This window comes from Syngnathoides biaculeatus, chromosome 19 (genome assembly GCF_019802595.1).
Source record: "Syngnathoides biaculeatus isolate LvHL_M chromosome 19, ASM1980259v1, whole genome shotgun sequence".
In the NCBI taxonomy this organism is placed as follows: domain Eukaryota; kingdom Metazoa; phylum Chordata; class Actinopteri; order Syngnathiformes; family Syngnathidae; genus Syngnathoides; species Syngnathoides biaculeatus.
The window spans coordinates 15,161,126-15,185,819 of record NC_084658.1 but is presented as its reverse complement, the minus strand read 5'-3'; the positions used below and the strand labels follow the sequence as shown (position 1 = coordinate 15,185,819).

General features: G+C 43.8%; 1 protein-coding gene across 4 annotated transcripts in view; it reads right to left on the bottom strand.

Annotated features, from left to right (window-relative positions):
* cdh7a (cadherin 7a) overlaps positions 1–24,694 on the bottom strand; it is a 123,019-nt gene that overhangs the window by 54,700 nt on the left and 43,625 nt on the right. For 3 of the 4 annotated variants that reach the window (XM_061804861.1, XM_061804859.1, XM_061804860.1), the window contains one exon: positions 18,197–18,804. In XM_061804861.1, the coding sequence (XP_061660845.1) occupies positions 18,197–18,448 (252 nt within the window). In that variant the 5' untranslated portion in view covers positions 18,449–18,804. Of the gene's footprint in view, positions 1–18,196; positions 18,805–24,694 lie in introns of those variants that run through there. The other variant, XM_061804862.1, reaches the window with a different exon arrangement.

The following is a 24,694-nucleotide window of genomic DNA, read 5'->3' as shown; positions in this document are numbered from 1 at the left end:
ATTGGCCTTACTGCCTGTGTGTGAAGGTACTATTCATCCAGTGTTGATGCTGTTTTTTTTTCCTTTGGTATTACTTTGGGGTTTTGTTGAGGGGGGTGGGGGGCAGGTTCTCCCACACCGCTTGACAACACTCGTGCAGACGGTTCGGGGTCAATGAGATCGCACAGGGGGTCGCGCTGCACTCATAACACTAATTAGAGTCGTGATAATTAAACTCGGGAGCCTTTCCAGCTTGGTGGTCTTGGGGAGGGGGCGAGAGGGGGGCTTTCCTGACAAACGCTAATCAAAACAGCCACGCTTTTAAAAGCTCTCAAACGCAGTCAGGCAACAGCTAAATTAGGTCCAAAGATGGGCAGGTAGTCAGGAACAAAGAAAACAAATTCAATTAAAGATGCAAAAAGCGGGGAGTGGGCCCTCGCACAGGAAGATCGCCCATCAACAAACCTTGAAATGACAGTCAAACTTTGACGACATGTTGCCCACAAATGGGGTAGAATAGACTGAAAAGAAGTTCAAAATGTAGTACCCCCGTCTGTGGAGGATATTTGGTTCTGACTGGGGCGAATTTGGGAAAACTTCCGACTATGAGCCCTAGAATTTTTCTGCTCCAACCAGAAATGAGCAACTTTCAGTTCAATGGCAGGCCCAAGTCCTTAAGACTAATTTGTGTGCATCTTGCCATCATAATAATAATAATAATAATAATACTTCCGTTTATAAGAGAATACACCTGCTTGCCAAAATTGCTGAACAAGATTTAATAAGAGGGAAGAACATAAAAGACGACGTTCAATGGGAAAGCTCTGCAATTCAGCAGTACACCTGCTTCAGATTCGGGGCTCATTTGGACAAATTCTCAAGTAAGAGTTTGTCAAAGTACAAGGCCTGGCGTTCGCCTGAAACGGTTGCATTGAAAATCAAAATGGCAGATTACAGATAAAATTTTGGAACGGGTTCTTGAAAATTTTTCCTACGTCCTGGTACGGTCGGACACGTCCACCCAGTTTCTTGCTGCGTATGCGAACTGCTGTCGGGGACAATTTATTTCCAAACTTTAGCATCTGGCAGGCAACATTAGCATACAGTTTCTGAATCTGCACTGCTTAAGAATAAGCTTAAAGCACTGGCACACCTAGAATCAGCACTATGATGTAGCCCAAAGGGCTAATTACTGGACACTATTGTACCCTTTCTAGGACTGTAAAGCTACAAGTATGATCCCAAGCTATAAAAAGTCAAGTGTCAAGGGTGTACAAACCTCGAACATTTCAAGGCACTGCCACAAGTCATCTTAGCCCTAAAGGTACAATCACGTTCAAGTGTGTATGCTTGTTCGCGAGTGATCTAGAAAGTGACTTTTTATGAGTTAGCTACATATCGTATAACTTAAATTCAAATGCGCACAAAAATAGAATCAACGTCCAAGATGGATTTCATTGAGCGGTGGTCCAAAAAACACCAGCGTATTGCATTAGTGCACAAGTATGATGTCAAGAACAATGCTCTGTTTCAAGTGTTTAAGTGGAACGGCCACTTTTGCCGCCCGTCTACTTCTCCTGTGAGACAAACATGTCTTTCATATTTCCTTAATGCGTGCTGAGGCATAATTGCGTATGTTTGTTTACCGCAAGCACTCTCAGGCTCTCTCCCGGTCGGCGTTCGACACATTTTGATTAAAAAACACACTCGGCCAAGAGCACTTGTAGCTCGCGGCTCTCTCAGGTTGAAGGGAGAGGCATCGATAATCTCCTCGCCGGGCGCCTAAAACCGCAGATTAAGATGTTCGACAAGGACAACCGGCGAGAGACGGCGATTCGGATCAGCGGGTGATCGCCACGCATGATTAGCCATAAATCACCAGTTTCCAGACGGAGGTTTTTGAGGACGAGGACGGTTGCTGGGTTACGGCGGTTTCAGCAGTTCTGCTTGGTTATCATTCCATCAGTGAGCTCATTAGCACGCTTCAGATGGAGACCAGCAGATTCATTGTTAGCATTAATCCAATTTACAACCAATCCCAAAGTTGTTTTCGTCCAATCCTCTGTATCTTGGAGATATTTTACGATACTGTATGTCAACATGACAGTTTGAATGTGGCTGAGTTGAGGGATAAGAAAAACAACGTCGGGTTTAGCAAAATGTGATTTCCTCCAAGTCGAGGGTAGTTCAATTAGTAAGAGAGCAGTCAGTAGTCACGAGTATACCAGTTCCTCATTCCTGCAGTTCTGTAACTGTAGGTGTTCAAGAATCAGATGAAGGGCACTACTGCATTTATTTGAGGTTCAATTAATGTTTACACATAAAGCCCTGCAGATTAGACTAAAATTGAAAAAGTTGTTGAGCCGTAGACTCTCCAAAAGGCTGGGTTTCACTTCCTGGTCCCTGCAGTTTTTGTTCTTCTGCCAGGGCGGATCAACGATGGGCTGGGTGGAGCGGGTGGGGTTGGGGGGCTGGGGATGAGGTGGGGGGTTGGCAGCCAATGTTTGGATGAGTGAGACTCAAACGGAAAGGGCAGGTCTCCATGGCGCCGCGTGTAAATATTGTCATCACCGAGGGGAAAACCATCCAAGTGTTTACTGCTCGGGCTCCCTAAGTGGAACGCCGCAGCAGACGAGCGAAGAAACGCGACCATGTACAGTAAGAGGGCGGCCGCCCCTCTCTGCCTCGCTATCGTAAGTAAAAGAAAAAAATGTTTACCAATGTTTGGAGCCTGACATTTATCGAAAGTGGCCTTTGGTAAAAGTCATAGCCGAGGCGTGGAGAGGTTTCCTGATGAGGCCTGTGATGTTTCTCGCTCCTCTGGGCCAGTAAGACAGACGCTGGTGTTTAATAGAGCAATATATCTGCCCCGTCGGCTCCTCGTCCAATCACATCGGAAATGAGCTCGGGCTTGAATTTAAGACGGTCGGGTCCATTCCGAGTGCATGCACAAGCGAGGAAGATGGAGATTGTTTGCATCTCATTTTTTAGCTAATAGACACCAGTGACAACCAGTGACTGCAACTTTTCAGCGCATTTGAGACGGACGTTTACCCCGTGGAGGAAGATATCGGATCCAGTGGAACAAGTTTTTGGAGGAGGCGTGTAACATTTTGCACATTTTCACACCGTTCCTAGGTGTTTAATAACGTGCTCTGTCACGGGTAATGTTTTTTGTTACCGTGATGAAAACAGAACTGAAGTACAGTGCTTAATTTTTAGCTGGATGAAGTGGTTAGGGAAAGGGAAGTCTGGGTGCCCCTGAAAGTTACTCCCTCCGCGATCCGGCCTCGGATACGCGGTAGAAGATGAATGAATGAATAAATGTAGTTACGACTGACTCAGCAGCGCCTCTGCTGGTCGCAGCCAAGCAGTGCAATGTTTTTCCTCAATTCCTGCAAGATCAACAATGGATTCTGCACAAAAAAGTCTGAACAATCCACCCATCATCTATTTTCTTGATCACTTGTAGACGTTATGGTGGCGGGTGAGCTTTACCCGATCCCAGCTAACTTGGTACACCCTGGATTGGTCGCTGGCCAATCGTAGGTCCGAACAATCGTCAATCAAATTGACTACAACGGCCAATGAAAGAATCTTCATTTATCACATGTAACTGACATCTCAGTTATTTGTGCGCTAAGAAGGAAGAAAACAATTATGATAATGAAGCTATTATGTTTTTTTTTTAGGGGGGGGTGAAGATGATGAATATATTCCAAGAGAAATTAGCATGTAATATTCAAGCCTCAGGCTGGTCTCAGCGAGTAGAAGGGTCGGTTAGCATCGCCTTTAAAGCAGACTGTTCCTGTTGGAGAACATTTACAGTAACGGCTCATTTATTATCTCACTGTGGATGCTTCTTGATACAGATGGCCACAAAATAATGTATTCACACATTATTATTATTATTATTATTATATGTACTTGCTGTAGTTATTTAGTTTTTACATAAAAGAAAAGGTTGTTTTTTTTTTGTTTTTTTGTTTTTTTAAATCAGAATGTCTTGGGGTTAGCTAACCCTAAACCTATAAATCTTGTAACATGACAAAAATAAACTTTATTCTTGGCCACATTCAGCAAATGTATGAAGGGCAGGGGGCGTTCATTTATAATAAATACAGAGCAGCCTTTCAATTCCAAAAAATCAATGTAAAAGGTTGTTGCATGCCTTTTTTGCCCTTATACGGAATTACATGCATTTTTTTTTTTTTTTTTTTTTTTAAATCAGCCGTGGGAGGGTTACAATTGTGTGCGAGGAAGTCTGCCAAGACAAGTGGTGCGGCATACATAAAACACAACCTGGAAAACACGCTGTTGCCTGATACGTAGCTATAAAAATGTGTTTCATCGTGAAACACGTGCCTTTATTACATCGCTGTGGAGGAATGTTTGTTTTTTTTGTTTCCGTCCCTAGTTATGTAAATGGCTAATCGCCAAATTACACTTGATTTGGCTAACAACAAGAAAAGCCTTGCACTTGTACATTTGTTGCCTGCCAACCAATGAAACATTGCGATTAAAATGACTTTGGTTGCAATGTGCCATCGTGTGACAGGAAGACTGTTTGGAAACGAAAGGATCTTTTTCCCGGTGTGTATATTTTGCGTTTGGCCCAACCACATGTAGTACGTGCTCCTGGCAAAGGAGTGCGGTGTTTTACTTGATGCGCTCTCATTGATTGACTGCCACGTGAAGTGGATCCGATCCGACACGGAAAATAAAACTGTCGCAAATGACCCTTGAAAGTATTTACCCAGCTGCATTAACGTCCGCAGCTAATTATAAGGAAAGCCTCTCGCAGGAGAGCGCTCCACGCTAGGCTATAGGCAGCGCGACCGCATGGACGACAATGGCACTTCATCACCGAGAGCTTTTTTCCCTCCGTCTTGAAGCGGCGCGGCGAGGCTCAGCTGGCCGACCGTTCACGGGAAGATTCTTGAGACTCTACCTCCCCTTGGGCGACTTCATCAGCGCACCAAAGAATTGCGTAGCCGGCACCTGAGCACCTGACCAACACGACAACCTCCGGCTTTATTTATACGACGGACAAATACGTCAATATTTATGAGTTCTTTATGATTTCAAAGCGGCGCAGGCTTGGTATTTTTTCTTTTGACGACGATTTCATTATGAAAGATTCTTGTAATGCCACTGCCAGTCGTATTTGTCGGAACAAATTGATTTTGAATACATTTCATAGACTGTTGACAAACGTGCGAGGGAGTTGCGTATTGGAATTTGGAGATGCGGTGAGCTTAGTTTGCTTCTTCACGAAGCATGTTTATGCAGACATTACTATTCAATTTCAAAGAAAAAGTGTGCGCGGAAGACTGAAGTGGGAAGAAAGCATCCAGGTGAAAGGATTAAAACAAAAACTCGCAGGCATTCCAACAAGTTCTTCTCTCTTGCCATTAAATTACGAGGCTAAATGAGTCTCCATAGTGTGTTTTCATATTTCTGTATTTACGATCCAAATTGATGTTCTGTTGTCATTCTAGAGCGGCTTCAAGTACCGTTGACAAATTCCTTGTGTTTGTGACAAAACTTGGCAAATAAAGAGGATTCTGATTCTTCGCCGTGAAGTTTTGTTGAAGATGGTGTACGTGATTACATTCCCTCCACCCTTTGATTTTTGTTATTTTTGCATGATGACGGAAAATGCTCGCAAATCATATTCCTCAAAACTCAGTCGACAGCGGGGAAAGAGCCATTCATTTTGAATGAGTGGATCTCCAAGAAACCGCTCATTTCCATTTTAAAGACGATTTGCTCTGTTTGCATCTTTAGTGGCTCATTTAACAAAGTCAAATATGACATAACTTTGAGAATTCGCTTTCTTTTTTCAAACTCGTTATGAATCAGAAAGAGCTCGCCAAATTTAGCTATAAACCAAAAAAAATTGTGACGCATGTTTTTCATTGGTCGGTGACTGCTTTTGTTTCAGTCCAGCCTGCAGCTTGTCCTCTTTTAGTATCTCGCAGAAATCACCTGAAACATGACCACACTGGTACTAAATCATCTTTATGAGCTACACAAAGCACAGCCTTTTTGTAGACCGCCTGGACTCCCAAACTGGCCACTGTTGTAAAAAATTCAAGAAGGACCTATGAGTGGAACGAATCCCCCAAAGTGGCAAATGAATGACTAAGAACACCCCTCCAAAAACAGGACCGATCACTATAAGAGGCAAGAATATGACTGCAGAAAGTCACTACACTTCACAAAAATAAAGATTTGACGTGCTACCCTAATGGGTTCTTTGGGTTGTATGCATAAGGGAACCGGTTTCGGGTAATTTACAGAAAAAAGCTATTGAGAAAAGGTGGTACAAAACAAAATGCGATTCCCTGATGCTTACAAGCCAAAAAACAATTTGATGAAAAATTTTTTTGAAGTGTTGATCACTGTCAATCATGACGCACTTTCCACTTTGTACTCATTAAACAAATCGAGAAACATGTTAATCTTTATTAGTGCTGGTACGAGACTACCCTGCCATGAAGAAAGTGTTCAGGCGCATTTTGAGGTGTAGAATAGGACAACAGAGACCTCAGACCGTTGAGCAACTCAAGTTGTACATCAAGCAAGAATGGGAGAGGACTGCACTCGTAAAGCTTCAACAATCCTCAGCCTCAGTTCCCAAACACTTATGAAGTGCTGGAAAAGCAAACTTGGTCATTTCACACAACGTCCAACCTCTTTAGAACGGGGGGTTTGTATTTACAGTATCTATCTATCGCCTCTACCTCCTGGCCTAAATTATTGGACTTGCCACTCAGGCTACACTTTACTTCTCAGGCTTGACTTAAACACTTCCACCCACCACCGAAGCCTGGTGAAAGCAAAAAGGAAAGAAAGACCAATGTGATGTCTTTTTTTTTTTTTTTTTTTTTTTTAAACACCAGCAAGTGCAATCCGAGGGGATTACAAACATCTCCACTACTTCAAACAATGAAATGCCTTATTAAACAGCAACATGACAGGGCCTGTGGGACGGGCAGACTTTTGATGTGTACACAATCCTTCCAGTGGGTGAATATATTTAGACGAGCAGCTCGTTCGCTGGCTCTGCCGGCTGTAGTTCTGTCGTCGCAGCCAAACTCAATAAGTGGCCGTCCTCCCTAGCCTCAATCGCGCTCTGAGTCATCGCGCATAGTCTTTGCATAGCCTTAGCCCCGTGGCGTAATTTAACACTGTCGCACCATGAACAACACGAACGGACCCGCTTCCAAGAAACGAGGGGTATCTTCGCAGAAACCCTTCATTTTCTTTTTCCCCCTCCCTTTCATCCAGCAAGAGATGTTAATTTATAACTGCAGTCAGGCTGTGTCAAAGTCATTTTGAGCAAAGAAAGAGCCCAAATGGAATGAGATGGTGCCTGAATAGAGGGAACATCACTTGTCTAAAAATCACCAGTTGTCAGTGAAGCGCTTTATTGAGCACACAACCATATTTTCTTGTCTGGAATGGACCTTCGCCAGAGACCATAAAACGTTATTTCACCCAGCCAATTGTAAAATAATCATGACATTGAACACTGCATCCTGAAAGACAATCAAATGTACTCATAATCCCGTTGACCCTCCGATAACGGCGCTTATCAAAGTACATCCAAAAATGCTTTGTTTGCATTTCAAAAGTAGTTTTCCTCATAGAAAATAACGGAAATGGAAATATGTCGGTGACGACTGGTTACAGCGTCTGCCTCACAGTTCTGAGGACCGGGGTTCAAATCCCGGCCCCCTCCTGTGTGGGGTTTGCATGTTCTCCCCGTGCCTGTGTGGCTTTTCTCCGGTTAGGCACTCCGGTTTCCTCCCACATCCCAAAAACATGCATTCATTGGAGGCTAAACTTGCCCCTACGTGGGATTGTGAGTGGGAATAGTTGGTTGTCCCCATAGATAGCTGGAATAGGCTTCAGCACTTCTGCGACCCTTGTGAGGACAAGAGGCTCAGATACTGGATGGGAACAGGTATGTCACATTATAAATTGTTATTAACTGTACAGACCACTTTTTAACATTACTGAGCATTTACAGAATGCAACCCACCACACTGTTGCTCATTAAGTTGGCATTTGGAAGAGCAAGTATTTTTCAAAGTAGTACTTGGTCTGCTCGTTCTTACAAAGAAAAAAAAATGGAAACCCGTGTACAAGACGAATGGACAAAACAAACCTGCAAAGCTTTTTTTGCCCCTGCACATTTCTTGGTGTCAAAGCTTTATGATAATTTGAAAGCTTTGGCCGTGATAGAGCCGCGACCAGGGCCAGTTCATCAGCGCTCATGGCTTTTAAAATTAATATTATTAATATAAAACGTGATCTCCCCCCCCCCCCTTTCACTGAAGCAACCAAGCATGCCTGTGATGAATGGCTTGCTCATCGGATCATTACACTTGCATTGAATCCAGGCTCGGGATCGGGCATAACTAGCGGCACGGCACGCTTTAGATAAATTAACAACGTATATTTATATATTTTGAGATAAAGACATTTAAGTCGACAAGACTGCCCATTGGCTGCGCAACACACGGCGTCCCCATTTCGCAGCGAGGAAGCCTTGACCGCATCACAACTCCATGAATCTTTTAAAAGCCGCTACCTGATATGGAAATGAGCTCTCCGTGCCCCTCATTCACTTTCAAAGTCGTTGTGTGCGTGTGTGCGCACTTGTCATGTTTTGCGAGCGCACAAGCTGAGGAAGAAAATCGAAGCGTCAAGACGCTAGCAGAGCGTTAGGAGCACATGTACTGGAGGTCATTCCGACTCCCAGTGGAAATGGAGCCCGTTTTCGGATTAGAGGCCATGATTCATTATGACTCCATTTAATTACAGCGGGGGGTGGCCAATGTCCCCCCCCCCACCACCACCACCCCCCACCCAGCACACCCTCCGCCACCCCACTTTTAGCATATTAGGCTCTCCTTCACTGGATAACAAGAACGTGTGTGTGGCTCCAGGTGATTTGAGCTCAGCTGCAATTTGGACTTGTTTACATCCACTGGAGCACAAATAAAAGCAGATTAGGAGAGATAATCAGGTTAGGATGACAAATTCAACCAACTCGGTTACGTCGTTCCCACAAACTATAGCCAGAGAAAAATAAAAAGCTTTAGCCCCCCGCATTGCATGACAGGATTTTCAAGCATATAGCGGGGTTTTTGGGAACGTTTTGAAATTTGGGGTGGGGGAGACATATTTGAATCCTTCTGGATTTGAATAAAGTGGAATCACAAATATACAAGTTATTCAGTCTAAATTACTATCCTGTAAGAGTACATCACTGTAAATTACACCTTAATGGACACAAATGGACTACAACTGCATCAATTATTTTTACACAAAACACACAGACAGTCAACCTTTCATGGAAAATGCCATCAAAATATTTAAATATATACTAAAAACAAAATTAGATACATTTTAAATAGCTTTAAACATGTTTGTAAAAATAGTAAAAAAAATTACCTATTATAAATATTTTCATATTTCAAAGTGAACAAATTTCTGTATATTGGAAAAAATTATTCAGTAGAATCACAGCTTTATTAGCAATACAATAAAAAAAATAGAAAATAGTATATTTACACACTATTTATAAATGTAATAATTACACAAATGTAGCAATTATTAGATTTTAATCCTGCAATACAATTGCATAATTATCTTACATTCATAGTTTTTATTTTATAAATTCAAAGATACCAAATACATACAAAAATCCTGAATTCATTAAAAGTTTTACATTTAATTCTCGTACCTATTTTAAAAGTTTTTTGTTAAATAATGGAACAGTTACATAAAAATATGCTGTCAAAGTCTTGAAAAAAGGCAAGTGGAGAAAATTAAAAATGTAAATAATTTATTTTAAATATTAAAATGACTCAATGTATTTTAATAATGCCATGGTACTATATAAATATTCATGTTCTTTAAAAATATTGCTCTTCATCAAATTGTTTTACCTCCCTTTTTCTTCAATTGTTACGATTATTCAATTATACTCATAAAGTGCTTTTACCACCACAGAGGCAGTTTAAGCAGCCGCTTCCGTTCCCAAATATGGTTCCGAAGCGCCGCTGCTCAATTTCCAGGAGGATATCCCCAATAATAACTAACATTGTCCGTAAAATGGAGACTTTCCTGCCTCATTTGCATTGATTACAATCCCGTGGACAATCCTTTTTTTTTTTTTTTGCCCATTTTATGCACAAAGCTTGACGAGGTGATGATTGTGTGGAAATGAAATGGAATATGACTCGGGCTTGTAAAGACAAAAGGATGTGAAATTACTTTGAAAACAGCCCATCAGCCTCATTGGCTTAATAAAAGAGCCGCCGTATATCATAACGTCCGCCGCTGGAGTGCAGATAAATCATTAATACTCGCTGTCGTAAAATGGATGATTGCCAAAAGTGGAGCGGTGTAAATTTGCCTCGCCCTCCCTCCCGTCGGCCGCTGCCCCCAGCCGCGGTTTACATACTCATTCAATCATATGACCCCAAAAAGGAAATGGGCAAAATACCTTCAAATACAAAGCTTTTTTTTTTTTTTTTTAATTTTTTTGCATATGAATTCACAGCACTCGGTTGCTGCAGCGAGGCCCCTGCTGAATTATTCACGAGTCAGACCTGTTGGGATGACGAAAATCCGATACATCAGCAGTTCACTAGCAGCCCCCCACCACACCCTCGACCCCCCCCTCCCCTAAAAAAATGAAGGGGGGAAAAAAAAAGCACATAAAAGGAGGCAGGCAGAAAAGTTTGAATAAAACTATTCCACGCACATCCTCCTTCCCCACCCAACCGCCTTGAGAAAGCGTTAATATTTCATCACGTTAATAAGCCTTGTACATACAAATGCTGGCGGGGGGGGGGAAACAAGCCATCACATAATCTGATCACATGATCGGCGAGAGCCAGTACGAGAGCCAGATTAATAGGCGCGGTTTGAAAGAGATTTAGTTCACATTTATGTGTTCATTTATTGGTCTTGGAGAGCTGAAAACTTTCTAATATTTTGACTCTAGAATTGAGAGAAATAACAGGAGAAAATTAGCGGTGCTCATTATTAGTTTTCAGATCAATTCAATCACACAACAAAAAAATATATATAAAAACTTCCTTGAGTCCCTTTCAAGTGACACAAAGACTTTCATTTTTTTCCATTTTCCTTCTTTTCAATGAAAGATTAAACTTAAGTACATATTTTTAAAAACTAACTTTTTGAAATTTCAACTTTGTACACCTCCTACTGTGAATCCAATTTAAACACCTACTGTACTTCCGTGACCAAATATGGCTTCCTGCTGCTTTTGAAGGGCGACTGTTCCATTTCCAACGTATATGCCAAATACTAAATGAGATCCGAAAAGTGGCTTTAAAAAATGAAAAAAAATCCTCCATCTTTGACGCCGTGCTACACCTACATTGTAAATAGATAGAAGGCATAGGCAAATAAAGTGTCAAATATCGCATGCAATAAATAAACGCCGCAGGAGAGGCTTTCCCCGGATATGCCTCCGCAAGTTTAGAACCTCGACCGCCTATCGTCATCAGTTCTTCTTCACCGTGTAGCGCTCAGCAGCGTGCGCTATCGAGGCTGACCTTTGCCGCCGCACTGCGCGCTAGCGCTACGACGCTAACGCTTTTGACAGCGCACCATTCGCGCCGACGGGAACGAACGCCGCCGTTGTCGCCGAATAAAGCAGAATTATCGCCACACGCGTCACCGGCGTCTGGCTGCCGGGCGGCGAAGTGCACGTGACTCGGGATCGTAAACATATTTATGGCCTTTCCCGTAAATATCATCCATCAGGAGGCCCAATCATAAAAAGCTGATTCATGAAGTGGCTCCCAAGGAAAATGTTTTAATAGCGCCCTCACCTTATGTAAAAATAACAGAGGAAAGAACGTTACTTTCAAAAGGACACCATGAGTAAACACAGCCGAAGAAGAAGAGCCTGAGGCTCGGAGCTCGACTTCGTCACATTCGAACGCTGACAGTCATAACTGGATAAAGTTTTCAAGAGTTATTCAGAAATAAGTTCTGAAAAAGACATTCAAAGTGAGGAAATGCAGATGTGCTAAATAAAATCGGGCTGGGGAACCTCACTCCATTTCCTTTAAACTCGTTTGTTTGCAGAACAAGATAAAAGCGTCGTAGCTGCAATATTAAAAACAGTCGTGACAGAATTCTGTGGCAGGCCATTTAGGTAGCACATATGCTAACATTGTAGCATGGACGAACCTCACTCCATCCCCAAACTTCGCGCTCTTCCTGATTACTTTCTTTCTGTACTGATTTCCGCAGCAGCCCATTTATGCAACTAGCATTGGAACCTCACTCCACTTACGTTACACAACTCTTGCAACAATACACAATATTGTGTTGAGTACAATCTCAGCTAGGATGTTGCGGTAACTAGAAAGCTAAAATTGGAATGCGACCAAACATTGCCCGTGTGTTCATTTCCAGCCCGTTTAGTCAGCAGACATGCTCGTGGGAACCTCATTTTAACCCCCACTACTCTCGCTATGATAATGCAATAAGTACAATCACGACAATGCAATAAGTGCAATCTTTAAATTGGCCTGAAGCCAAAGGTGGCTGTCGTTCCGAGCACTTCCTGTATTGATTTCCATAGCGGCCCGTTTCGGTGGCAAATGTGCTAATTAGCAGTGGGGAACCTCACTCTATTCACATTACACCAGTTCTGCTCCTTTACACAAAATTCCACCAATCCTCAAATTGCCCAGACACCAAACGTCGATTTTTTTTGTGATAGCTTTGTGTACTCGTTTGTACCTCAACACAATTAGGCGGCAAGCAGGCCAACGTCAATAGCGTTGGGGACCTCACTCCATTCACTTTACAACAGAAATTCAAATTGACCTAACACCAAATATCGCGCTCTTCCTAAATATGTTTTGTACTAGATTTGGGGCCCCCATTTAGGCGGCAAAGAGTCATCATCGGTCATGTCAACCATTACTACTCGCACTCCGATCATTTTCCACCACTCTCCTCGCTATATATTGGAAAAAGTACAACCTTCATATTGGAAGCAGACCAAAAGTTTCCCCTCTTCCTGATGTACTCGATTCTATTGATTCTGCTTGGAGCCCGTTTAGGCAGCAAACAAGTTTCAGCAACACAAATTAACTCTGGCAAACACTTCAGGTAGCACATGTGCGCTGCGGGCGGCTCAGTCGACCAGCGTTTGGCCGCGGAGCCCCGCTGGAGGAACACGTGCGCCGTGCGAGCGCTTCCCTGTTGGGATCATGTCGGGAATGTCCGCCGGGTAAGCGCGCTCGGCCCGCGACCCGCGTGCACCTTGCACTCGCAGAGGCGCGAGCTCACGCCTCCGAGCAGCGTGCAGATGCGCGCCGCTTGGCTTTGACCCGGCGGCCGGCGCAAGGCCTCGTGGGAAGTGTGTTCCGACTAAGGGGAGTTCAGCATTTCAATTTCAATTTGAGTGTTTTGCAGTCTCCCACGAGGGTTGGGCACTCAAATATATTTCCTTGATCAATGGTCGGGAAAATTAACATAATACAGTATATAATTTGGTGGCGGAGAGCGGAGATGAAGAAGCGCAGCCTGAGGCTCAGAGCTCCACTTTCAAACATACAAATACAAACTGTCATGACTTCATAAAAAAAAAAAAAAAACATAACCATAGGCAGCAAACCCGCTGGCTTTAACTTGGGCGGGGAACCTCACACCGTTCACTGTGCATGTCGATATTGCAATACAGGAATGAGGTAAATGTAAAAATGGCAAAACGTTGCTTTCTTCCCGATTACGTGTTGTACGCATTCCTACCACAGCCCGTTTATGCAGCAAGCCGCTTAGCAAAACACGTTAACGTCACTAGCCAAGCAAACTTCACTCCACCAATGTTATACCACTCCTGGAGCGTCAAACAGTATTTCAAGCACAAACAGAAAACTGGCCTTCCACCGATTCCTTCATGTTGTGATTTCAACAGCAGCAAACGTGCTAACTTCATCCACGTAATTAAGCAATACACATTGAAATTTGCATGCGCCAAGCGTTTCTCTGTCTGACAGCTTCCTGTATTGATTTGTACAAACTTCTTCAAATTTCTATGTCTTCATGAGAACCTTCCGCCTGAATGGAGCGCACTCTATTACACTTCATTGTTTGTTTGTTTTTTTTTTTAAACCTTGTTGATCGATCAAATTCCACATTACTGATAAATTCCGTCCGTCCTTAGCCTCCGCTCTTTACAAATCTGTATCGTCACACCGGAATTTTCCAGTTCGGCGCGCTCCAATTATTTTCTCTTGACATTCAAAGAATTGACGAGAGAGAGCGGCCTTTTAATTTCCTCGGGTTTTCACTGAGCACACTTTTTTTTTTTTTTAATTATCATTCATATGAAAAGAAAAGTCATTTGCCAATGCCCTTGCAAGTAGCCACCCCCGGTACAAGGTGAGGAGTCTTTTACAAAGTTGGTAAGATTCCTTCAAAGACTGTCATCTGAAGCTTTGGACAAATTACAAAAAAAAAAAAAAAAAAAACAAACCCAATATAATGTAACACCTTGCAGCTATATGGAACCCTTCCGGGACTGCAATTAAAGGCAAGATTAACACTTCTCACGCTGGTATATTTTCAAGTGGATGCCTCCCAGAAAAAGTGCTGATCACGTTACGTTTACCAGCAAGAAGTTAAAGTTGCGTGTCACCGCCGCCGTGGAACGATTCCGGTCAAGCACTCTCGGCCTGCCGGCTGGCCGGCGACACGGCGCCAAAGCATAATGAGACATTTGGTGGCGAAATTTGGAATGTGACAGAACGCATTAAAAGCGAGCAGCAGGCTGCGTGGCCGCGGCAACGCCGAGCCTTCCCGCTTTGACTGGATCGCTTTTCCAGACGGTCGGGGAAGTTTGGACACAAAGTCGGGCTAGTTTTCCAATTAAAGTCAGCCACTACCAACAAATATGCTACTTGTGTTTTACGTCTGGAACTTGATGAAAATGAGAAATGTATGCCTGACCATCAACATTTTTCAAGACTTGTTGACATATTTGCCATTTGCTTATATTTGCCACTTTTTGAACACTAGAAATCATCCACACAACCCAAATTAAATTGTTACAGATGCGGGACCAAGGCAAAATTTACAAATATGACACTGAGTCAAAGGATTTGACATGTTTTTCTCTCGCATTCTTTGCACCCATTTCTGTCTTGCACATTAGAAATCTTGAACCAAACGTTACTTCCTACAGAGCGCAGAAATACGATGGCACACATTAGAAATGGTAAACAGCGACATTTAAAATGGGTTTACCTGCAATTAAATCCTTACGAAATGAAAACGATTGCGACGACAACACTCCCCGAGATGAGCCGAAAGATTTGAGAGGTTTTTTGCAATCATAAACAGCCTCAACTCAAATGAGTTTTCACACATGCAATACTCCAGGGAAACAAAAATGACAAAGACGTCAGCATTCACCAAGATAGAGTCAAAAGAGCCAACATTTTTTCTGCAATCTCTGCCACTTTTCACACATTACAAATCATAAACATAGCGAGCAAAATGTGTTCTCGTGCATGCGAGACTCCAAGAAACGAAAGTGATCACCGACATGATCAAAACATTTTCCCCCGATGAGGCGATTTTTTTTTTTTTTTCCCCTGGATTATTTCCGGAATTACAACAAAGAAAACATACACGAAGGCCTAGCTTACTCCAACAAAGATGCCACACGGGGATTGGGACAACAGTTCCGCCTCTAAGGTGTTCCCAGATAGACCCCGGACAAGAAACGACCTCTAAATGAACCTTTCTGGGGATGTGGGTGCGTCCCCACGGCGCCCGTCCGACACGGAAAATGCCGCACGGAAAAAAGTAGGCTGGCCAAACCTATCTCGATTCCAGATGGAGCCGCTAATCCAGTTCAGAGCCGGCTAGGAAATGGGTTTGCCGGACAGCAGATCCGGCAAACACGCCACGCCGCGCCGAACGGGCCTGGTGATCCAGCAGATGAGCAGAAAGACCAAAAAGTAATTTAGTAATAAGACTAGGAAATCCTGGGAGATGATGTGTGTGTGTGTGAGGGGGGGGAGGGGGGGGGCATCTGGACTGGAGGGCCTTCCAACGGCCCATTCGGAACGCCACATAGCGGCATTGATACAAGCGACGCATGGACGTATGTGTCAGTCGCACACCTAAAGAAGCTTGAAACTGCACACTTTTACAAAAATACTTTTTACATACTCTACTTTCCACTCGTTCTCATGCCGCTTTAGCACATTGAATGAGTGAAGGGTCGAACCACACATTTATTTCCTTACCCATACGATGATACATATTGTACACGTTATTGCACTTAAATATTCATTTTGGAACAACAACTTGGTACCGGTGTATTGTTAAGTCTGTAGCCATCAGACCAAGGTGACCTTGACCTGCATCTCTGTTCTCACTTTTTTCCTTCCTACCTCTCCTAACGACGTTTTCTTTTTATTGCTGTTTGTTTAAGTACAACTACACAAAATCCTGCAAAATTGTCACAAGTGTTTTCATGCAGATCTGCGTTACGACCTTCTGACTTGATTTTTGACACGGCCTCTCCCAAGAATTATCTTATATTATTCGTTTGTTTGTGTCATTTATGTTTTGGTCTTATAAACTGAACAGATACCATCAATAAAATATATAATAATCTGTACATATCCAGTAACGATGTTTTCTCTGAGGGCGGCTGCTTTATTTTCAGAATTCACAAACGCTGCTTCGGTACGACTGGCCACGGAAGTCGTGCCCCTGTAACATTAGACTTATTAATTTCCCATATTGCTTTTTTTTTTTTTTTTTAATTCCGGGAGGCAGTGCGGTTGTTAGGGTTGTTTCCATGGCAACACGAGGACCTTCCGGAGGACTTGCGGAAAGTCAGGAAAGTTTGCTTGTGTGTGAGCGGCACGCAGCAGTATTAATTGCAGCTGCTTTGACTTTTGTTTCTTTTACTCGTGTGCAGACCCAACCGGGGTCAGCTACAGTACCCGTGGAAACACGAGAGCTTCAACATGTCGCTTATGCGACATATGAATCACATTGGGTGCGAGCGCTCAACAGCCCCCACCCCCGCATTAATCTTCAATTCAGATTTCACCTCTGATGGATTTATACTTTATTTACTTGCCAAAAGATGCATTACGTTCCTTGGCAGAATAGTTGCAGGTCAACGGGACGCCGATGTGCGCCTTTGGGGAGGGATGACATTTCCGAGTATTGTGACGTATTATTAAACACACAGGAGAACAATACTAGTGGGGACACATTTTGCCAACGATATTTATTATGTGGCCATATACATAATGTGTGTAGGAGGGCTGGGAAGACTGATTTTCACTGAAGGAAAGGAAAGTTTTCTGGCATATGAGGCAAAACAAAGAAGAAAGAAAATGGTTCATCTTGCACCCAATGACTTCCCCACCATGTTCCACCTAGCGGCAATAGGAAAAACTCAAATGTTTCAAAATTTTGTGTCACCTGTCCGTCTAGTATACGAGCTTAAAATGTCGGACAATATCTCACGGGACACCTGGAAAAGGCAAAAAAAAAAATACACCCTTCAGGCCAAAACGGCAGACTTGCCTTGGATGGGGTTTTGAGATTTGGGGAGCAACCCAGAGTAGAAACACCAACCAAATTCTACGCTGCTAAATGAAACTGGCGGTGGGGGGCTGGATTTTCAAAACATTAGGAGCCATCATTCATCTTTGAACTAACACTGGAAATTGGTTTCAAAACAAAATGGCTGACAACCTGTGTGTGTGTGTGTTCAGCCATTACTTCTGGAGACTCTTTTGCAGGTGGACTGATGACAGAAACTGAATTTTCAAATCATTCGCGAACCTCTCACCCGTCTTTAAAAGCGGAAAGTGGTTTAAAAAAAAAAATGCTGCTGCAAAACCAAATGACGTTTTCAAGCTTGAGACTTTTTTCACGAGTCTACTTGTGGCAGATACATAACTTCATGCTGATAAGGGAAACTTGCTTCAGAGGATTTTCACATTTAAAAAAAAAAAAAAAAAAAAAAAAATCAGTCAAGAGAGACTTTGACAAATTCTGACTGAAAAGTCCCTCAAATGAATGATTAAAAACGTACATATTGAGGAGCTTATTAATTAATCAAAATCCAAAGCAAAGGCAAAGCGGCTAACCGTCCACTTACCTTTCCGACGTAAAGCGGCTCGTTTCCCGTGAACTCCTCCAGCACGAAGAACTGGTTCCATACCCAGCTGCGCCTTTGCCTGTGCAGGCCCCCCGCGGGGGTTGCACCTGAGCGCGGGGACTCGTCCTGGTCCCCAGAGCCGCCGCCCCCGTTTAGCTCCGAGCAAGCCCCGTGTCGGATGGGAAACAGGAGGCCCATGAGCGCCAGGAGAGCCGGGGCTCTGCGCACGGCTGAGCAGCACCGCGCCATCATCTGCGCCACCCCTGCCGCCTTCCTCCCCGCGCTGCTCCAAAACGCACTCAGCCCAGAAGAAGAGCAAAAAAAAAAAATTTTTTTTTTATATATTTATATTAAAAATAAAAAAAAAAAAAAAGAGCTAAAATGTCAAACCCCCTCAGGGTTTTTATCCACACAGTCCTGAGCTCGTTTCACCACGGTGCAGTCAAGCTCGGCATTCTGCTGTGCGCCTCCTCGTTTTTTCCCCCGATTGGAGACTAAAAGCGAGGTAATTCCTTCCACTCGGGCGACGGGGTGTTGACATTAAAAGTGGCTAACGGGGTCAACGGCGGCCGAGGAGCTTTTCCGCGGCAGGGTCCGATAATTGGCACCTATCGGAGCGCAGAGAAGACGAAAAAAAAAAAGAAGACAACGTCAACGTCAGCAAAAGTGCCTCTGTGACCGTGGCAAGTAATGTGATTACTGGTGCGCCTGTAATGTGATTACTGGTGCACCAGTAATGACATGCTCTTACTAATCATATAGAAACTCAAAAGACAGTCAATTGGGTCACCAAGCAAAGTTTTAAAGTAAACAAGAAAATGGGTGAAGAAAGTTTGGAGTACGCATGGAAATGCTTTTTGCGGGCTGTCAAGCACATGCCAAAGCAAGAGGTGGCACGATAACGTTTCATTTTTCGCTCGTTCTGGGGAAAGGAACAACAACTGCTGAACAAACGAGAGACCTTTCTTTGGAACTGTTAGCAAGTTTACAGTTTTACAAGAGGTCATCAAATTTTGCTACCATGCTCTGCCCACAAACAAAACTGTTACAAATTAATTTTGTGTCGTCCATTGGTCCTAAAGACGTGCATCAAATTCTGTAGCAATTGCACAAAAATCTCTACGACAAGTCAGTCTTAGAAGGACAATTGGAAATAGCCCAAATGATCTCACAATGGGCGGTTCAAACCAAAATGACAGACTTCCTGTGTCTTTTCCAGCCTTGGACTCAGGGACGCATTTCACATTGCTAAATGAAAATATTTTCAAGTGCTGGAAAATGATACCCCAAAAAAAAAAATCATTTCAACCTACAACTTCAGAATTCTTCTGTCTTTTCCGGTCTGGATTCTGTAGCGTTTTTCGTGGTTCTCCTCATGATAGAACTCTCTTCCAAAGTCCATGTTGCCAAGTGGAAGTGACTTTAGGGGCTGAATGTTCAAAAATGACCCGCTACAGCCTTGGAAGTGCGAAGAACAAGTCCTAACAGGACTGGCGTCCTTGACCTGCCGTCACCGAGGATCGTCAGGGGCCCCCATGCTAACGAGCGTCCGACGTGTGGAACAACAAAGGCCAGTCATCTGACTCCCAATTATCTGGCTGCAACTCAGCAAGGTCATCACTGAGCCACATGTCACTGCGGCGTGGCTGCACTAACAAGTCACGTGGTTTACGCGGCGAGCTCTTGCGGGTCAGATTAAAAATAAATCGGAGGCATCAGCAGCCCCTCTGACCTCTACCCGGACGTGTCGCGGCACGCCGGCCTTTGTCTTCCTGCCTTGGCCGACCGCGTGACACATTACCCAGCATGCCTCCAACACGGAGTAGGCGGAAGAGACGGAGGTCGTCTTGACACGAACACATCCCAGCAGGCCCAAGCGGCCTTGTTAGGAACGCGGCCGGTTGTCCACGCAAGACTTCCAGGGCGACACACGCACTTTCTCCGGCGTCCTCGCGGCCAAGAAATGCCACGTAGACGGCGGGAGGTCATCTGAGAGGAGACGTTAGGGGAGCTGCAACGCACGCAAGGCGCGTGGCCTTAAAACTCACTTTCCTGGATTTGGGATTACATGGAACGCTACACTAGCGCAACAAAACATTTTTTACTGCAGCAAAAATAAAAAAAATAACACCAAAATACAAAGTCACCCTGTTCCCTTGTGAGAATCTGAAGGACACCTGTAAATGGCCCAAACGACTTAACCAAGTCTGGCTACAAGTTATAATTGGCAAGCCAAATTGCATGTTGCTAAGTAAAACTTGGCTACAGGTCCTATGTTTTGTCTTTGAAGGAGCTCCACATACCACTCTTTTTATTTGTTGTTGAAGTATTGATTTTTGGATATCATAGTAATCGATATTGCAATAATGGGATTTGGTGATATCATCCTGAGGGTAAAATTCTAGTATTGCAAGATTATCTGTATAGTGACAGTACTGTACCACGTTATCAACAGTCCAATTATTGTATTGCAATATCCTTGGCATCGTGATCATGTATATTGACATAATCAGTATCATAAAAACATTGGAATGTGACAAAATCGAGAATATAATAGTATCGCATCCTGATACGTTTCATATTATAATGAAATGTTATTGCGATATCTTTCAGATAGTCATTGGTATTGGTGATATCAGAATACTAATATTTTTGGACATAATCATATCACCCGGTCTTGGGTATCGTGTGATATCAGTGGTATCATAAAGCGATGTCGGTTTATCAGTGGTGAGCGTATTTAATATCATATTGCGATATCATCTAGTCAAGCTAATATCACTGGTAACATATAGCATTCTGTATCACAATATGATTGTGACATGATATCAATGTGATTGGTTTTATGACAATCGTATTCTGACATAATCAGTTTTGCTTTTTATGATATAATCATGTCGTGGTGTCATCAGTAATGTGACAATACTGTACAGCAAGCAATCCTGTATTTTATCACGGCATCATTTGTATTCCCCTGTGATATCATCACTATCTTGATAATATATTACAATATCCTCTTGGTCAACTTGGTCAGTGACTGGCACCTCAGTCAAAAATATATGCTGAACATATGCTCAGGCTGTACCGTATACAGTCTCGGCTGTGCTGCATGACATTTTGATGGCAGAAGTGGGAAGTGGAGCAGATTTGACTGCAGGGCAACAGGAGTGGTTGAGGTACAGCAGAGTACGGGGGAGGAGGATGGACCGCACAGGGTCAGCAAACAAACATACACGAACCCAAAAAATAAAAAAATAAAAAAAGTAAAATATGCGGCGGCCTCATCGCTGGCACGAGGAAAACATCAAATCCAGGCTGAGGAAAAAGTGTCAAAGAAAAAAAAAAAAAAAAAAGTGTGGGGAAAAAGGCACTAATGTGACAAGCTCGCCATCGCCGCCGCTCGCCGGCGTCTCGTGATTGGCATTAAGCAGCGTGTAAGACGCCGTAAATACTCAAAGCGGCGAGCGAGCGAGCCACCATCCGGGACGACACGCCGGGCTTCCGTGAGCAAGAGAGGATTTGGACTTTTGGAGATAGAAGAACGTACACGTTCGACAACATAAGCTTGTTATCAAAACTGCACTTTTTGCTTTGTTGTTTTGGAGCGGTTTGCGTCTTTTTACACGTTTCAGATATTTCCTACTGGCTATTTCCCATTACGTTACACTTCCTGTAAGTTGTCACTAATTTACCGTTTACTTTAAACAGAATTCAAGACCGTTAAATTGGGACAAAAGCAGATGACACTGCCTCCTTGAGATAGTGACGCCTTCGAGATATGAATTTGACCGATTTTCCGCTTTGACTTGCGAGCAAAAATTTGAGACACCGTGACGTCATCTTAAATCACGTAGTCACGTTGCACAAGACTTGAAGTTGTTTAGCGCCACTCTCGAATAAAGTTTACTGTCTAAACATCAAACAAAGAATTACACGGTTTGTAAACAACTTTGCCTTTCACTAGCTTCACGCTAACGAGCAGTGCAAAATGCCATTGGCAGGCTAATGGATAACATCTGGAAACACAATATAATAGTATAACAATAAACACATGAGGCATTTACCCTTCAGCCTTTACTGCAGTTTACCGAGTCGCATACTTCTGCCGTAAGTGTTCGTTTTGTCTTTATGACTGCATTATGTCGCCCCCTATTGGCCAAGTCGACAACACAAAGGAGTCACAATAAAATAACCAGTTTCTTTTCTTGACCCTACATTTTATAAAACAAACATTATGCAGTGCTATTTTTCTTGTTTAAAAATAAAAGTTACGAAAAACGGTATCTGTGTTTTTGGGGGAAGGCAAGGCGGGAACGGATTCACAACTTCATCTTCATCTCCATTCCAAATATTTCGACCTCTGTACTTTCCTGTTTGACGACAGCAATTTCATTGACATGTGAGGTGAATCTCTTTTCATCTGTCGCCTTGGTCACCTCACCAGTCTTCTTTTTTTCTCCTTCTTACATACTGAAAATGTGACTTAAACATTAGATTGACCCAGAAATGGGTTCTTTTATACACACTCATGGAGTCCTCTTGACACTTGTTCAAATGTGACTTGAACTTGACATTTTGACTATTTCCTACACGTTCGTTGCAGTGTTTGGCAAATAACCAAGCTTGAATCTGAAAGAACAAATTGGGCATGGGCAGCCTGCATTTGGCCTTCTCTTTCTCTCAAATGTATTTCCAAATTGTGTTTTTGGGGACGTTACAACCTTCGTGCGGACTTCCTGCGGCAGTGGGGTGGGGGGGGGGGTGATTGGGAGTCAAAGTGATGAGCGCGAATGAAGAGGAAACCCGAGATAAAAGCGGCCAACGTGCAGCCCCCACCCCCCCGCGGTCGTCCGCGAGTCCGCGTTTGGCGTCCGCGCAGTTGTTCTAATCCCATTTAGCGGTCCCACAACAGGATTACCAGCCCCGCGGGGCGGGCCGGCCAATCACACGCTGGCTGCAGTTTTGCGGCCTCCATCACACACACTCCCACACACCCCCACAATCTTATCACGAACGCATGTTGAGATCCAACTTCGGTGCCTTGCTCGAGGGGGCCTGGAGGTTCAAACTGGGGATGTAGCTCAGGTAATAGATAGCAGACGTGACAGCAAAAGCAAACTCTTGGTGATGCTTTTGAGAGGTCGGGTCGAGGACACGAGGCTGTCGGGTCCCGAGGGTTTGGGGGCCACAAAGCCGGCCTTTGATTGGCCCTCATTTGGATTGGCGGACAACGGAAAGCGGTCGCCGATTTGGAGACAGGAAGTCAACGATTATGAAAACTGTCAGAATCCTGCACTTATTTCTGAAGGACCAAGGAACGTTTCAATTGGCGCAAGTCACCAAGATCCAACACCGAAATGGACAAAAATAATGCTTACAGGTAATGACTGACTTTTTTTTCTTTTCTTTGTTTGTCAGAATTCACACGAGAGGGTCAAATTATGAGCAACGCTACAAACGAAAGAGCGACGGCACGATTCTTTCATCTTCATCAATAATCTATAGTCTCAAGTGTACCTACTCAAGTGTCCTGCATGGTGTCGCCCTTTTATAAAATTCACCGCATCATTTTTAGCTGCAAAATGGATGTACCCCAAAAGCAGATTTCACACCTTTTTTAAAAGCTTTAAATATTAGAGCAGTATCTCTTCTATTGAGTGGTGGTGGTGGAGGGGGGGGGTTATATGGAGGTGTTGGGGGGGGGGGGGTCGTCCACATCCTCTCTCCCGGCACGCGAGATGATGACCGCTGCCGGGAGATGCGTGTTGCACATCCATCACTGTGCAGCATCAAAGTGTCAGGTTTACAAAAAATAAAAAAATGGGCATTGGGGGGGGGAGGAAGTTGCACGCATGTTCTTATCTGATAATGAAGCCTGGTAACTGACAGCAACATTTAAGAAAGGAAAAAAAAAAAACACTGCAGAGGAAGACCAAATGAGCGCAGAATGCTAATGACACACAAGGAGAGGAGAAGAAGCAGAAGAAGAAGAAAAAGAAGCAAGTGTGCGAGAAGATGAGAAGACGAGACAAGAAGGAGCATCACTCACCACGTAAAGAAGGTACGAGAAGTTCCCGCCTGCGCGGACGGCGAAAGTTGACCGAGCAGGACAAGAAGATGCCAAGAAAAAGGAGAAAGAAAGACGAGTGTGAGGGAGAAGAAAAGGAGGAGGAGAAGGAGGTGCGTCACGCCGTTGACCGACTGGCCCGTGAGGTCCCCATCGGCTTTGCTTTGTGTCGCTTGTGCTCACCGAGCTGCTGCGCGCACTCCGCCTCCGCTGAGATGTGACTCGTCTCAGCCTCCCTTCATCCATCCGTCCGACCCCCCTCCCTCCCTCCCTCCCTCCCTCCCTCTCTTTCTCTCTCCTGCGCAGTGCTGCCTCCTCCTTCTCTGTGCACGGATGACCAGCTGCATGCTTCTTCTTCCTCTTCTTCATTTTATTTTTCTTCTTCAGCTTGTTTTTTCCCCCCATATTTTTTGTCATTTCCTTTTTCGTCT